The 19,102-nt window shown below is 20.4% G+C and overlaps 3 protein-coding genes across 3 annotated transcripts; 1 reads left to right on the plus strand and 2 right to left on the minus strand.

Moving 5' to 3' along the window:
• Positions 1–4,204: 4,204 nt before the first annotated feature.
• PADL01_0008500 (erythrocyte membrane protein 1, PfEMP1, putative) lies at positions 4,205–5,137 on the plus strand (the record flags this gene model as incomplete). Its single annotated transcript, XM_028680331.1, has 1 exon — positions 4,205–5,137. The coding sequence occupies one exon, from the start codon at positions 4,205–4,207 to the stop codon at positions 5,135–5,137; it is 933 nt and encodes a 310-aa protein (XP_028541109.1).
• Positions 5,138–8,060: 2,923 nt separating this feature from the next.
• Positions 8,061–9,371, minus strand: PADL01_0008600 (glycophorin binding protein, putative; the record flags this gene model as incomplete). The annotated part of the gene is made up of 2 exons (XM_028680332.1): positions 8,061–9,035; positions 9,183–9,371. The coding sequence occupies 2 exons, from the start codon at positions 9,369–9,371 to the stop codon at positions 8,061–8,063; spliced, it is 1,164 nt and encodes a 387-aa protein (XP_028541110.1).
• A 2,991-nt stretch (positions 9,372–12,362) lies between these two features.
• On the minus strand, positions 12,363–17,308 carry PADL01_0008700 (cytoadherence linked asexual protein 3.1, putative; the record flags this gene model as incomplete). The annotated part of the gene is made up of 9 exons (XM_028680333.1): positions 12,363–13,838; positions 13,974–14,740; positions 14,819–14,977; positions 15,051–15,236; positions 15,308–15,418; positions 15,541–15,603; positions 15,701–15,754; positions 15,824–16,399; positions 16,480–17,308. The coding sequence occupies 9 exons, from the start codon at positions 17,306–17,308 to the stop codon at positions 12,363–12,365; spliced, it is 4,221 nt and encodes a 1,406-aa protein (XP_028541111.1).
• Positions 17,309–19,102: the final 1,794 nt, after the last annotated feature.

Below are 19,102 nucleotides of genomic sequence, written 5' to 3' on the forward strand. Positions count from 1 at the left end.
CAAAATTAAAATGAAAATGAAAATTTTTTTTAAATAGAAATAAAAACAGAATTCACTTAAAATAAAAAAATCAGAAATTTTTATGAGAAATAAATTTGATAAAAAAAAAAGGAATATATAGATAAAACAATTTGATGAAATGACAAGTATATATAGTAAAACACATTTTTGTTGAAATGAAAAGTATATGAAAATAAATTGGTTAAAAAATGGAATATATAGGAACACATTTGTTGAAATTAAAAAGAATATATACATAAAAAATTTTGTTGGAATAAAAAAGAAATATATAGGAACATATTGGTTGAAATAAAAATGGAATATATAAGAACACATTTGTTGAAATAGAAAAAAGAATATATAGGAAAACAAATTTGTTGAAGAAATAAAAACTTATATAGGAAAACATTTGTTGAAATAAAAAAGTATATACAAAAACAAATTGTGTTAAAAAATTGAATATATAGGAAAAGAATTATGATGAAATAGAAAAGAATATATAGATAAAAAAATTGTATTGAAATCACAAGTATATATAGAAACACATTTGTTAAAATAAAAAAAAAGAATCTATAGTTAAAAAAATTGTGTTAAAATAAAAGGAATATATTGATATATATTTGTTAAAAAAAGAAATATATAGATAAAAAAAATTATGTTAAAATAAAAGGAATATATAGTTAAAAAAATTTGTTAAGAAAATAAGAATATATAGATAAATAAATTTGGTGAAATGATAAGTATATGTAGGAACACATTTGTTTAAAAAGAAAAAAGTAATATATAAGAACAAATTTATTGAGATAAAAAGAATATATAGTTAAACAAATTGTGTTAAAATAAAAGGAATATATAGTTAAAAAAATTATGTTAAAATAAAAAAGAATATATAGGAATAGAATTTGTTGAAATAAAAAAAAGAATATAAGGAAATAATTTAGTTGAAAAAGGAAAAAACAAAAAGAGAGAGAGAGGAAAAAAAAAAAAATTTAACACATTTTAAAATAAAAATGAAATTGATAATATTTTTTAAATAGAAAAAATACACAAAAAAATTTTACATAAAAAAAAAAGGAATATATAGGAATAAATTTGTTAAATAGAAATTATACAGATTGAAAAATTTATTGATATAAAAAGTATATATGGAAATAAATTTTGTTGAAATAAAAAAAAAATATATAAATAAAAAAATTGTGTTAAAATAAAAGGAATATATTGATATATATTTCTTAAAAAAAGTAATATATGGAAACACATTTGTTAGAAATAGAAAAAAAGAAATATATAGAAATAAATGTGGCGAAATGATAAGTATATATAGTTACACATTTGTTGAAAAAAGAAATATATAGTTACACATTTGTTAAAAAATGGAATATATAGATAAAAAAATTGTGTTAAAATTAAAGTAATATATAGTAATAAAAATTATTTAAAATAAAAAAAAAAAATACACAAAAAATTTACATAAGAAAATAAAGAAATATATAGAAATAAATTTGATAGAAAAAAAAAGAATATATAGAGAAAAAAATTGTTAAAAAATGGAATATACAGGAACAAATGTGTTAAAAAGAAATTATATAAAAAAAAATTTTGTGTTAAAATAAAAGGAATATATTGATATATATTTGTTAAAATAAAAAAATTGAATATATAAGAACAAATTTATTGAGATAAAAAGAATATATAGTTAAAAAAATTGTGTTAAAATAAAAGAAATATATAGTTAAAAAATTTTGTTAAAAAATGGAATATATAAAAATATATTTGTTAAAAAATTGAATATATAGGAAAAACAATTTGTTGAAATTAAATAAAAAAATAGGAATATATAGAAATAAATTTGTTAAAATAAAGAAATAATATATGGAAACACATTGGTTAATTTAAAAAAAAAAAAGGAATATATTGATATATATTTGTTAAAATAATAAAAACAAATATATGGGAACAACTTTGTTAACAAATGGAATATATAGTTACACATTTGTTAAAAAATTGAATATATGGGAACACATTTGTTAAAAAATTGAATATATAGGAAAAACAAATTTGTTGAAATAAAAAAAAAAGAATATATAGATAAAACAAATGTGTTAAAATAAAAGGAATATATTGATATATATTTGTTGAAATGGAAAAAAAGGAATATATAGATTGAACAAATGTGTTAAAAAGAAATTATATAGAAATAAATTTGTTAAAAAATACAATATATAGGAACAACTTTGTTAAAAAATAAAATATATAGAAATAATTTTGTTGAAATATAAAGTATATATAGATATATATTTGTTAAAATAAAAAAAAAGAAACATATAACAACAAAAGTGTTAAAAAGAAATTATATAGATAAGAAATTATGTTAAAAAATACAATATATAGGAACAACTTTGTTAAAAAATAAAATATATGGAAATAATTTTGTTGAAATATAAAGTATATAGATATATATTTTTGTTGAAAGAAAAAAAGAAATATATTGATAAAAAAATTTGGTGAAATGATAAGTATATATATTAACACATTTGTTGAAATAAAAAAAAAATTAAAAACAGAGAGAGAGAGAAAAAAAAAATATTTCACACATATCAATATAAAAGTGAAATTGAAAATTATTTTAAATAAAAATAAAAACACAAAAATTAAGTTCAAATAGAAAAACAGAAATGTTATAAAAAAAAAATATACAAAAAAAAATTCAGTTAAAAAAAAACATGAGAAATTGTATCAAAAAAAAAAAAAAAATAAAAATAAATATGTTAAAATTTAAAAAAAGAAAAAACAATGAAAAAAAAATCCAATTAAAATACCAAAAAAAAAAAAAACAATTGAAATATAAAATTTAGTTAAAATACAAAATTAGAAAAACTTTTATCAAAAAAAAAAAAAATACAAAAACAATTCATTTAAATAAAAATGATGAAAAGAAAAATCAAGTTAAAATAAAAATATATATATATATATATAATTAAGTTAAAATAAAAAATGAGAAAAAAAACATATATATATATATATAAATAAATATACCAATACATACATAATTATACCAAAACATATATATATTTATATATAAAACCCAACACATATATACCCCACTCACACATATATATATATATCCCCCACATATACATCCCACGAAGATATATATCCGGACACACAAATATCTCTAAATATATATATGTTGAAAATATATATATGTATACATATATACATGATATAGAAACATAAACGCATATATATACACATTATATATACATATAAGCGTATATATATGCATATATGTTCCTATATTGTGCATATATGTATATGTATATATATTTTTTCAACATATATATATTTATAAATATTTGTGCGCGGTCCCCCCTTCCCCGGGGGATATACATCTTCGTGGGCGTGGGGTATATGTGGTGGTTATATATATATGTGTTGGGTGTATATATGTGTGGTATACGTGTATGTGTATATGTATGGGGGTTTTTTTTGTGTTTTTATATATATGTAAAGAGAAAGAATATATATATATAGAATGAAGTTAAAATATTCAAAAAAAATTGAGAGAGAGAAAAAAAAAAAAAAAAAAATTGAAAATAAAAATGAAATTTAAAAATTATTTTAAATACAAATAAAAATGAGTTAAAATATAAAAAAAAAAATATAAAAAAAAAATTTAGTTAAAATAAAAAATTAGAAATTTTATCCTAAAAAAAAAATATAAAAACAATTCATTTAAATAAAAATCATGAGAAAAAAATGGAGATAAAATAAAAATGAAAACTTTTATCAGAAAAAAATTGAAAATAAAATTGAGTTAAAATAAAAAAAGGAAAAAACAATTCATTTAAAATAAAAAATGAGAAATTTTATTAGAAAAAAATTGAAAATAAAATTCATTTAAATAAAAGTCATGAGAAGAAAATGCAGTTAAAATAAAAATGAGAAATTTTATGAAAGAAAAATTAAGTTAAAATAAAAAATGAGAAAAAAAAAAAAACATTTACCTATATTTATTTACATACATACATACATACATACCCACACATATACATATATATATATATTCACATACATATATATATATTCACCTACATATATATATATTCACATACATATATGTGTTTGTTTTTCTTAGAAAAAAACCCCGACTGCCTCTACGGATATTTTTCGTGTGCTGAATATACCCCAAAATGATGAGGCCATGCCGACAAAAACATCCACGAATAGATATGTGCCCTATGGTCGTTATAAAGGAAAAACATACATATATGTCGAAGGAGACGAACCGGACGATTATATTGGTAATATATCTTCTTCTGATATAACTTCTTCGTCCGAAAGCGAATATGAAGAGATAGATTTATATAAACCACGTAGTCCTAAATACAAAACTTTAATTGAAGTCGTACTAAAACCAACAAAACAACCAAGTGGTAATATACCTAGTGGTACTTTACATAGTGATATACCCATAGATGAGGAATGGAACGAAGTAAAAGAGGATTTTATTTTGAACATGTTACAAAATGATATACCTGGAAACACTACGGATACTAATACTTCATATAGTGGTATGCCTCTAGAACAACCTTTTATTACTCAAATTCAAGATCGAAAATTATATAGTGATGATAACGAAATTATATATAATATTGATTGGAATGTTCCAAAACATACACAGATATATACTACCGATGATCCAACATATAATAGTTTATATACTGGAATTGATCTTATTAATGATTCGTTGAATAGTGGTAATGATATTGATATATATGATGAATTATTGAAAAGAAAAGAAAATGAATTATTTGGAACAAAACATACGAAAAAAACAACAACAAATAAAGTTGCAAAACCAATAAGTGGTGATCCGATACTTAACCAATTGGATTTATATGATAAATGGTTAGAGAGAAATAAAGATATGTACAACCAATGGAAAAACAAACCGGATAATAATATACCCGTGGTAAACGTCCACACTACACACGACTTGTTGAATACTAACCTTTCTATAGAAATAAGTAGTGATATCAATGATACATCTAAAATGGATATGAGTGGTACTAATAGATATACTTATTTGGATGATATGGAGTTGTTCGAAAATAGTAGTGATGAAAATTTATGAGGATGATGAAAATTGGATATATTTCTTGGATATATATGTGACCGAAGATATATATATCCTAATTTTAATAAAATAATTAATCCATATAATATATATATATATATATATATATATATATATATTAAATTTGTTTGTGTGTTTTAAACAAAATATTTATTAAAATTCATTTTAAAAAAAAAAAAAAAAAAAATATAATGGTTTTTAATTCATTAAATAAATTGATTTGAACATTATATTTTTTTTTTAAATGTATAGTAACATATAATAATTTACAAATATTATATATATATATATATATTTATTTATTATTTTGTTTTGTGCCTATTTATTCACTATTTATAGTGCTCGTTATTTATTATTTTATTTCATTTTTATTTTATAAAATTATTTTTTCCCTAATACATAAAACAATTTATAATTTGTATCGTATACTTCAATTATATATATATATAAATTATTTTTTCATCCAAATAGTTAATAATGTTTTCTTTATTTCATATATTTCTAAATAATATTAATGACAAATATTATTACATAAAAATTGTACATTATTCTAATGATTAATTATGCGATAAATTTCATTTGTATTTATTTTAAAATATAATCATTCTTTATAATTTTATTTTTTCAATACATTTCTATAAATTATATAGCATTTTTTGATATTATTAAATGTTAAAATGACAATTATAACGAAAAAAATATATCCATAATTCTTTCTTTTGTTTATAGAATAAAATATTTACAAAAACATAAAATTTATGTATGACATGAAACAAATACAATAATAATTGTATTGGAAATGTTTATATAAATCTGGCCACATAAGACTATATATATATAATTATTAGTTTATTACATTTATGGATTTTTAATTCAATTTATTAACATATTTACAAGAAATATACTGAATATAATAATTAAAATATATATATATAATATAATAAATAAATAAAATAAATAAAAACAAAGGAAAATAGAAAAAAAAATGATGAATATTTTTTTTTTTTTTTCTTTTTTTTTTTCTATAATATTTATAATATTCTTTTTCATAAATATGGTATATATTACCTAATTATTTTTATCCTTATTTCCTTATATGTACATTATGTTATATACAAAATCATATATTTAAAATAATTTTTACATAATTCATTTATTTAACATCCAACTATATAACATTTTCATATAATAAATGTTTTATTTATTTTGTTACCTATTATTATAGAAAACATTTATTTTAATAATTTTCACATTAATAATTATGTATAATATTTTTCATTTTGTATGACATTCATAATATTGAATAATATATAATAAAAAAAAAAAAACATACAAATATGTTTTTACGTTTCCGTATAATAATCCTAATAACCAACGAATTATTCAAAAACAATTCCTAGAGTAAGTAAATAATATAAAATTAATTATATTTATTTGTATTTTTTCTTTAAAAAAAAAAAGTTTAAAATGTTATATGCATTTAAAAGTATATATACAAGGTATACAGAACTTTATAGAATCCATATTAACAATATGAAAAACATAAAATGCAAAAATATACCATAAACATTTATTACACAACATTTATATCTCTTATGTAAAAAAATGTAATATATTAATTTGTCTATATATATATTTTTTTTTTATATGTTATAAATCTTTAGTTCATTTTACTCATATTATTATTTTTTTTTTTATTCGTCATGTAAAATGTCGTGTAAAAGCTTTAATGTCTTGTTAAAATTTTTATTATGATTCTTTTAATTCTTTTTTTCACAAAATAGGTTAAACCATAATAATAATAATAATAATCTTGTTAATCATAATATTTCTGCATTTTAATATCTGCCCATTTTGTAGTCATTTGTTCAAATGATTTTATATCTTATACTATTCTTACTTTGCTTTCTATATGTATATCTTTTATCTCCTAATGTATTTTCAGATATTTCTCTAACGGTATTTCTAACTTCAGGTAACAATATTTTGAGTAAAAATATTAACATATCTCCTAAAATTTTAATTTTTCTCCTTTTCTTGTTTAAAATCATTCCACATTAGTTATTTCTAAGTCCTTATTATAATCTGCTACAACATTTACAATTCATTACCCATATAATCTAATTTTTTCATAAGCGCCAAATTGTGTGTTCTTATTGTAGCATATATTTCTTCATAATATGTAACATATTTAGTATCTATCACGTGTTTTTTCATTTTTAATATTACTATAAAGAACTTATACATTATTCTTTTATCGTCAGATATGTTTCATCTATTTCTTCTTCTTTTAAACAACAGTTATATTCATTTTCATATGTTCATTCAACTAATGATTTTATGTCTTCTTTCATTTTTTGTTCCTATTCTAAATAATTATGTATATATGCTTCTAACCTATCTTTTAGAATAATTTTCAATTCACTTTCTTTTACATCTTATGAATTTTCCATATTAGTTCAACATGTCATCTAATTTTTAAATCACCTTTTTTTTATTTTTAAGTTTTATTCAAAGAATACGTTTAAAATGTATACCATTTGTAAGGTTCCAGCTTATTTATTTAGCATTTCAGCACATAAAAAAATAATAGAAAGAAAAATAAGGGCTCTATTAATAGCATTTCTCCTACTACATCCAAACAGATTTAATTATACGTTGTTCTAAACATAACATTTGATAATCTACATTAATAAAGTTAAAATTAATTTTTTCTTCATCATCTAAATAATATCAAATACCATATATATATAGTATTATATACTTCATTTTTGATAATTAATTATTACAACATTCTATGTTATTATAAATAATTAAATTTATACATACAAAATTCCTACATTTTTTAATTATCATAATGGTACTTTATAATTCATTTGTATATTTTGTTTACCCTTGTTTTTCCAAAAAAGATACATTCTTAAGAACTTTCATCATTTGGATCGGTGTTACTTAATACTTGATGAAGCCAATTTAAGTGTTTACGATATTCTGGATCAGCAGCATAAGCTTTAAGTACTTGACCTTCTGGATCGTAGCTACCTTCAACGTCATCATTTGGGTCAGTGTTACTTAATACTTGATGAAGCCAACTTAAGTGTTTACGATATACTGGATCAGCAGCATAAGCTTTCAATAATTGTGCTTCTGGATCAGCGTTACCGTCTGCATTATTTTCAGGGTTGTGAGTTAATACATTATAAAAGAATCTTAAGTTCTTACGATATTGTGGATCAGCAGCATAAGCTTTCAATACTTGACCTTCGGGATCGTAGCTACCTTCTACTTCATCATTTGGGTCAGTGTTACTTAATACTTGATGAAGCCAACTTAAGTGTTTACGATATACTGGATCAGCAGCATAAGCTTTCAATAATTGTGCTTCTGGATCAGCGTTACCGTCTGCATTATTTTCAGGGTTGTGAGTTAACACATTATAAAAGAATCTTAAGTTCTTACGATATTGTGGATCAGCAGCATAAGCTTTTAATATTTGTCCTTCGGGATCGTAGCTACCTTCTACTTCATCATTTGGATCGGTGTTACTTAATACTTGATGAAGCCAATTTAAGTGTTTACGATATTCTGGATCTGCAGCATAGGCTTTAAGTACTTGACCTTCTGGATCGTAGCTACCTTCTACTTCATCATTTGGATCGGTGTTACTTAATAATTGAGCATAGAATTGTAAGTTTTTAACATATTCTGGATCAGCAGCATATGCTTTTAATACTTGTCCTTCTGGATCGGCGCTAGTTAAAGTTGTCTGATTAGTTTTTCTTAATGTAGTCTTTGCTTTTTTTGTACTAGCTTTTTTGCTTTCAGCTAAAACTCTGCTTTCTCTAAAATTAAAATCAGCAGCCTTTTGGTATTGGTCTCCGCATATGTTAACATTCTAAAAATAAAAAATACAAAATTATATATATATATATATATATATGTATGGATATATATGTATCTATGTATTCCTGATAAAGATACTTATATTCTATAATAAAAAAAAAATAATACTAAATAACATATTTTATTTATATCGGCATACCCATAAGGATACATATATTATTCCACAAACTAATATAATTTTTTTGGTATGGAATGAAAATAAGGAACTTTTCTTTTCATTTTTTTTTTCGACTTCCATTAAAGAACAACTAGAGCAATTTTTCGAATTGGCATTTTTACAATTCGAACATCCTGGGGATTTAAGATTAGTCCTATTAGAAAGGCACATTTTTGCTTAAGAAAAATAATTATATATATATTATTTCTAAGATGGGTGTTTCTAAAAATAATTATAAATACAAATATTATGTATATTTATATATATTTTATTTTTTTTAGAAATATATATTTAAAAATAAAAAAAAATAATAAAATAAAATAAATATTTATATTTTTTTTTTTATTTTATTTGTATTTTTATTTTTTTTGTTAGTTTATTTTTATTTTTACATAAAGTGCATATCAATGTTTTTATAAAAGATAGATTCTATATATGTATTTTTTCAATGATTTATATTATCACGATCTCAAAAGAATATATGTTATAAAGACATAATTAATTAAATTAGAAGAAGTTAAAACTAATACATGTATTATATATACGACTACAAATTGTAAAATAATTAATTATTTCATTGAAATATTAATTCTTTTGTATCTTAAAATTAATAAATGCATTTAAAATATATCTTATAAATGTATTTTTTTATTTTGTTCTTTTGTATCTCTCCTTTTTTATCATAAAATATTAAAAAATATGAAATAAAGAATATTTTCATGTTAAATATTCAATGTTAAAAAACTATGAAATATAAAAAAATATATTATATATATATATATATGTGTATAATATTTATATAATGTTTAAATATAAATCAAACCTACATAATCTATTTATTATTTAAAAATATTATGTATTTATTTAAATGTATTTTTTTTTAACATTTTTTCTTTTTTTCTTTTTGTATTCTTTTTAATATCAATCAATTAATATATATTTTTTTTTAAACATATATATTATAAGTTTTGTATTTCAAAAAAAAAAAAAAAAAAAAAAATTATTAAAAATAATAAACATATTAAGAATTTACCTTTTATAATTTGTTTAATAAAATATAATGCAAATTTTTGTTTACATCATATTTTATAAGTAATAAAAATATATATTATATATATTTTATGGTATTTTATAAAAATATATTAAAATATTTGAAATACAGTTATAATATAACTTAAATGCCATATATATTTAAAAAAAGCATATATTGACATCTAATATATTATTCTTTATTATTATTTAATAAAAAAATAATTATTATTTTATAATTTATTATTATGTTTACAAATATAATTATATATAAATGCAATCATATAAAATTATATTTTCCCTGTACTTATTACAAATGAAATCATTTAAGATACCATTCCTTTTTTTGTTATATTTTAGTACATAATATAATATTTCATATATTTTACATTTGTATCAAATTTTTCTTTTTTTTTCATTGAAATAATTTCATATATGATATATTTTAATTAAACCTTATTCGTTTTTAATTTTTTATATGTATCCTAAATTAATATGTAAACAAATATAAAACAAAATATGAAATAAGTAACCAGGTAATCAAAATAAAATAAAAAAATAAACAAATAAGTAATGCTAAGGGGTTATATTACCATGTATAATAAATATATATAATATGATATTATAATATAATATTTTTATATAAATGATTATTGTTAAAAGATAATAGGGGGAAAAAATTCTACATATATATTAAATCAAAATTTGTTATTAGTACACTTCATTGTATATTTTTTTTTGAATATCCTATTTTCTTCAAACGTTTTATAAATAAATTTTAATCCTAATGTTTAATTCCCTATTTTTTTATAATTATCTTAATATAATATTTTCTTTCCATTCTATAACATTTTCAATAAAAAAAAATAATAAATAATATATTGATACTGGTTCCTATGTTTTCAACCATTGTCTAAAAGATTTATGAATATGTTGATTTCCTTCAATATAAATATATTTTATAGTTTTGCGATATTCTATGAAAATATAATTTTACAGATCTTTATATCTTACATTAATCTAATTATTTTAAATAATTCTAAATATTATTCATATATGTATATATAAATATATGTATATTTTTATTTTAACAAATTTTTCATATTTTCTAAAATATAATACAAAACACATACTATATGTATATTAATATAATCTATCATTTTAAAATAGAGTAATGGAATATATTTATTAAAAATATTTAAAATAGGAAATAATTTAATGTATTTTTTTTAAGTATAATGAAATATAATATTATATTCATAAAAATATGTCCTTATATTTTTTTCAATTTTAACCATATATTTTATATAATAATATAACCAAAAATAAAATAAAAAATCAAATATATAGAATATAATTATAATAGGGAAAGTTATGTTAAATTAAATATTTGACTTACATCATATATATTCGTTATGTAAACATATAGTAAATAAATAAACAATCAGTGCATTTTATAAACTAATAACTTTGTAGATACTATTAAATTTATATTTGTTCATTATATATATGGGTGTTATATTTAACAATAATTTTGTATTATATATAATAAAAAAAAATATGTTTTTGTATTTAATGATATGATACAATTATATATATATATATATATACAAAAATAAATTTAACTAAAAGAACCATAAGAGTAATTTAATTTTTCATTGACTATCACACAGTATATTTTTTCATTTTAATGTTATAACAACATAAATATATATATTAATGAAAATATAAATTCAAATATAATTTATGCATAATTAAAATAAAAACCATATAAACAAAAAGAAAATATATAAAAAAAAATATATTAAGGCAAATATATAAAGAGAAATATTTTTATTAACAAATAGTTTTACGAAAGAAATTATATGTTATTTTCTAAAAACAAAAAAACAAATATTAAAATAAATCAACCAAACGAAAAATAAAAGCAAAAAATTAAAACAAATAAACCAAACCAAATAAAACCAAAGAAACAAAAAAACAAAAAAAAAATAATAATAAAAAACAATCAAAACAAATAATCGAAACAAATGAGAAAAAAAAAAAAAACATATATATATTTTAATCAAATACAAATTCTAAATCATATTAAAACTCCTAAATCATGTTATAAATCACATACATATATGTACATTAGTGAAATCGTGCGACCATTAATTCGTCGTCGGGTTCGTCAAATTCTTTTTCATCATCGTCATTATCTGCCGAACCTGTTTCTTCTATTTTTTCAACATCAATATACGTACTAGTGGGTGACTTTGTTACTTTCGTTGTCTCATCAACGGCAGTAAATAATTGTGTTTCCTCCACCTCTTCAACCACAGGACAGTAATCACATCTTTCGTTTAAAAACTGTTCGTTTTTGCCACATTCGTCAAAAAAAGCAAAATCGTCCACATAAGTCGCCATTTTGTTCTTGAACGCATTTTCCATATCGTATGTTCTTAAATTATTCATGGTCTCCTCGTTAGTGTCGTGTAAATAATTCATGATTTTATTTTTAGACGAAAGCCTTGAAGCAATAACTTCACCCAAATACCCATATTTTTTCATACTTAAATATGCTTCACGTTCATACTTTATCAAAATATCACTTGTATATTCTTTAAGTTTTGTTCTTACAAAATTTATTAAATATTTATTGAATACAGTATAATATCGATCCAGGAAACGGAAATTGCTCGTAATATAAAAATTAATATTTTCAAAATATGCATATAAAGGAAAAACTGCGAAAAAACAAAAAGCGTACATGAACCCGTTCGTCAATTCCATGAAAAAATTTCTATTAAAACTATGAACGGAAGGTTTACGTTCGTATGTATGTTCTTTCACATGTTGTGTTTGTTCTTTTATTGCAGTACCAAACCCTCCAGGAAACGATTTGCCTGCATCCAGGTATAAATTCGTGAAAAAGTAAAAGAACAAATATTGGGATGCTTGACCAGCAAGAAGGTTAAAAAAGAAGAAATTATGTGGCGTAGGACTTCCTTGCTCACAACTACTAGGAGTAGTACTACAATTATGGCCTTCAGTATTAGCTTTTGTGCATTTAACACCTTGTGCCCAATCAATTGATCCCTTAATTCTGAGATATAGAAAAAAAGTCGTAATTGGTAAAAATTTTCTTCCAATAAACTGACCTACTTTTTTAGCTGAATAAAAGTTTGCGCTTGCTACTGCTTGATATTCACATAAAAGACTCAAATTTTTATAATTTAACATCTCGTACATTTTGGATGCAAGCATGAAATAGTTGGAGAAAACGAACGTTTTCCCATATTTTAATTGTGTTATAGGTTTTTTCGCATATGGTGGCAACAAACTGTTCGTCATACTATCCATAATACTTCCGTTATATACATATGCAAAAGTAAGAAATGCGGAGGTACTTGTTGCTACCTGGATATTTTCACTTAATCCATATGCTTTGTCAAGATGATCTGCATGGTTGCTTAACATTGTGGAAAACAACATTTGAAATGCTGCAAACATCGTTTTCGCATAATATCGTGATGCCATAGAATTATGGATTTCTACTTCCCGTTCTTCTTTGTTTAATTTCGAATAATTATTTGCCACATTCATGAAAAAAACATTATTCACACTCTACAAAAAAAACATATATGTAGGTGGGTGAACATATATGAATGTTTGTGTAGATATATGTGTTTATGTATATATACAAACACATATATACATATATACATATATATATACATACATATGTATATTTTTTTTTACCATTTTGTCGTTTCTTCTTTGTGTTCTGTACGTTTCTTCAATTCGTCTAAATAATAAATAAACTGTTTGTAGGAACGAAGTGTCCGAAAATATATCTGTGTTAAAATTATAAATGGAAAACAATTCGTCCACTACTTCTTTCAATATTTCTTTATTTATTTTAAATCCATAAATAATACCATATTTATAAAAATTGACAGAATTCCCCATAATGCTATGCAATGTATGGTAGACGCGATCTTTTACTTTTTTATATGTTGGTGTAGCAGTCATATATTTTCTCATATTGAAAATATCTGCAAAAAATAACACGTCGTCAAAATGGGTTTTGTACAAATCCATGGAGTCGCGCATTAACATTAATTTGTTATTGATATTATAAATATTATGATATTTATATAAATTTTTCACATGTCGTTGATCAAAATACATATCGTAGGCACATTCGATCAACGATTTCAAAACTTTGTTCCACTGGTTCATTTTAGGAGGTTCGAATTTCTGTGATAACACTTTATCGTGTAAATCTTTTCTTATATATGGATTGTGATAATTGGAAAAATAAAACCCTGCGGGCGAACTAATCATCCAATCTTTAAATTTATGTTCGAGAATTAAAGATAAAGGATAGGATCTAGGTAATCCTAGAGGTGGTTCATTCAATTGATGGAAAAAATCTAGTTGGAGAAACGAGTTTACATGGACCAAAAACGTCAGAGCGTTTTTCATTTTTTCCAATGTTCCAACTTTCATTAATTTCTCCAATTCTGCGAAAATGTATATATGTATATGTATATATAAGTGGGTATATATATATAGTGATTACAAATATATTTGTTTGTTACCATCGACCAAATTGTTTGGAATACGTTTTCTAACATACAAAGTGTAGTATTTTTTTATAGGAGAGGGGAACCAATAGTTCGTCACAACAGTTTTGTTGAACGAATCTTCATCTTTTATATTTAAATACATTGCTTCAGCAACATTTTTGTAGGGAATATCTGTAGGTTATATGTATATACGTGTGTATAGTTATATGTATATTCATATGTACATATATATTTTTTTTATTACCTTTAAAACTTGTGAGTCGAAATAAAAATAGGAATGTGTACCAATTAATATCATGGGATAAGAAATTACTGTACTCTTGATATATATCTAATGTTCTCATTAGAGATGATACTTTTTGTATTTTGAGCCCTTTAGTTAAATATACGTAAAATTTCTGTACCATCGAAGGAACATCATCGAATTTCACTAAAAAAATACATATATAAATATGTATGTATTTATGTATATATATCCACATGTTTATTTTTTTATATTACTGTTTGAGTATAAGAAAGCTCCTTTACATACATCGCATTTTGATACCTCGTTGAGGAAATTACTATCTTTTGATAATGTGTTTGGTTGATGTAAATGACATTTCTCAATACCTATCAATATATATATGTATATATATTTATATGTATATTTATATATATTTATATGTACATATATATTTATATTTATATGTATATATATATATATATATATATATATATATATTTTTATTTACATTTTAATAAGTTTTCAAAAAGTTTGGAAAACTCTTTTTCTTCCGTAAAAGACATTTCGACAGCTAAAAAAAAAAAATAATAAAATATATGATGATATTTATATTATATACACTTATACACATATATAAACACATATACATATTATATATATATCCTTACTGTTATAATATCCTGGTAAATAAAGTGATGTGACATAGGCTCTTGTATCATAATCTAAAAAAAAAACATATATATATATATACAATCACATATATATGTATATATATATTTATTTTTTATTACTTAAAAGTCCTGTTAAATTTAATAAATGGACATATAATGTTTTTTTTGTTCCATAGGAACTGTAACGTTTCATGAAATAATAATAATTCAAATATATATTATATGCACTTATTTCACGATTAGGTTCTTCTTGTTCAGGAAAAGTATTTTCTTCGTTTGCTTCTTTTTTAAATTGGTTCGTATGATAAATAATACATTCTTTAGGATCATTACACATAAATGAAAAGAAATAATCTTTAATATATTTATGTTCCATCATCCCATGTAAATCAAAATCGGTATCTTGTGTAGTTTTTATTATTTCTAACTGATATTTATTAAAATAATGTATTAGATATTCTAATATATTACATTCCATAGATGTGTGTGATCGATCAACTTTCAAGTACGTTTTTCTTCTTTTTTTTTCGGAATAGTAAACGGATTCGTGGTCGCACATCATATCAAGAACCTTAAATCTGTCAGACATGGAGAATTCTAAAATTTTTTGCCAACTAAAAAATTTTATACTTTTTGCTTGGAAATAATTGTTATAATTTTTAAGTGCTAATTTTAATACAATAAAATGTCCCAGGGCTATTAAAAAAAATATATATACATATATATGTATATAAATGTAAATATGTATATGTAAATATATATATATTTATTTGTACCTATTAGATGAGGACCCAAATGATTAATTAACCCTAATCCATATTGATTTGTTATATCATCTAACGCTTCCATAAAATTTATATTGGAGTTGGTCGTAAAAAAAAAATCATTTGTATCCATGACATCTATTTTGGTATCATCAAGTATAGGTATTTCAGGTTTTTTTAGTATCTCTTCATTTTCTTTCATTTCTCTTACATGTGTTAACAAATTAGTAAAAAATGTTGCGTGATCACCTACAGGACGTGTTGTTTTCTCTTGTACATCTTTTGCTATGAAAACATTATTTAATTCTTCGAGCGCAGTTTTTAAATCATTGTTTTGTTTATACGAATCTAATGGTATAAGCATTAATTTTATTGTTTTTAATGTTCTTACAATAAATATTTTTTTTTTAATTATATCTGAAATGTCAGAATTATAAATTTCTATTAATTGTTTTTTCATAAGATGTTCATATTTTACCATATCGTGAAAGGTCGATTGGATCGTAGGTATAACATACGATTCATCGTTCGTATCATTTACATTTTTTTTTTGAAATTTCGATATATCTAACAATTCTTCCATTCCTTGTTTAAGGAGAGGATATTTTAATTTATCCTTTTCTAATGATTCTAAAATTAATTTTTCTAATATTGTTAAATTCTTATGTAGTTCATCATTTCCAATCATCGATTTTAACTGCTCGATATTATCATTATATTGTACATTATGGCTACTAGTTACAGTTTCATTTTCGTTATCATTTATGGAACATATTGCCTTTTCATTTAAATATAAAGTGAATATGAGGAAGGAAAAAAATATTTTAAAAAATGAAACCATTTTTTACTATTAATTTTTATACGTATATAATTTTTAGTACAAATTACATATTTATGCGTACTCAAATATCTGTGAATTTATGTTTGAAAAAAACGTACAGAAATATATAACCCAGAATACAAAGAAAAAAAAAAATTAAAACCGTATTCAAAAAGGAGTACACAAAAATATTATATATATGTGTGTATATGAATTATTATACATATATATAATGGAATAATATTTTTTTACTGCCAGACAAATTTTTTAATTTTCATATATTTGAACTAAACCAATTATGACCATTTTTATAATTTCACATATTTTGAAAGAAACGAATTCTAAATATAAGGACGGAAATATATAATAAATATGAAATATAAGTCAATTTTCCCATTTTTATTTTCTTTTACGTTTATTATAATGCATAATTATGCATATTTCTTAATTTTTTAATTAATATAAATAAATAATTTAATTTATACAAAAAAATATAAATAATTCAATTAATACAAATAAAACAAATAATTTAATTAATATTAATGAATACGTAATGTAATTAATACAAAAGAATACGTAATGTATTTAAAAAAAATATATGTTATAAAATAACATGAAATATATGACCTAAATTAAATATAATAAACGTAGTCGAGAATATTCGAATATAAAAAATTATATAACTTCTCGTTCCTTTTTGATATCGGTGCAACTACAAATTAAAAAACAAACCAAATAAAAAAATTAGAAATTTAAACTATATTGTATATAATAAGATGATATCTTTTTAGAAAAATCATTTTTATTAATTTAAAAAACGATTAAAAATAATAAATAAAAATTAATAATTAATACGAATAATTAAAATATGGATTTTTATTTTGGTTCTTTATATTAAATATATTTTTTGAAACGTTTTTTTTCTCTCTTTTTTATTTTTTTTCTTTTTTATAATTTTCAAAATATGTATATGTATAAATTGTATATATTAAAATAAAAATAACAATAAATCGAAAAAAAAATATTTTACCTATTTTATAATATATATTTACCATATAAAAACCATAATCGTATTGTATTAAAAAAAAAATTCATATTTTACAATTTAAAATTATAATTTTTATTTGCGTTAAATACCTAATAACAATTGCACCTATTTATAAATAATAGAATATATATATATTATTTATACATTTCGTATATTTTTTAAAATATATTACATAAAACATAATATAATATACCTACATATATTATTATTATATATTTTTGTTTATAATATATTTTTGATATATTTTTTATTTTTTTAGTAAAATATATAAAGACTTATCATAATAATTCGAAGTAGTATTATAATAGTTTTGTTTCGATATATGACATATATTTTCGTACATTATTATTAAATGAATTTATATAAATACAAATATTACATATATAAATATATTTATATTTTTTGTTATTTTATATTTTATGTAATTTAAATTACTGTTTCATAATTATATATAAATATAATATAATTATTAGATGGTTTTAGATTTTAAACATTTTTTGTTTTTTATTTTCTTATTTTTCTTATATAATTTTTTCAATAATATTTCTTTAGCATATTTAATTTAAATATGAATAATTTTTTTTTCTTAATATTAATTTTTGCTTAAAAAAAGAAGGATATATATATATTGAAAAACTATATTAGACATTATTTTTTATATAATTTATAATAAATGCTTTAGCATTATATAATTTTATATAAACGATCAATGATTATATTTATATATAATGATTTGTGAAAACATCAACGAATTTTTATTATGTCGT

This window comes from Plasmodium sp. gorilla clade G2, assembly GCF_900097015.1.
Source record: "Plasmodium sp. gorilla clade G2 genome assembly, contig: PADLG01_00_11, whole genome shotgun sequence".
Classification (NCBI taxonomy): domain Eukaryota; phylum Apicomplexa; class Aconoidasida; order Haemosporida; family Plasmodiidae; genus Plasmodium; species Plasmodium adleri (nom. inval.).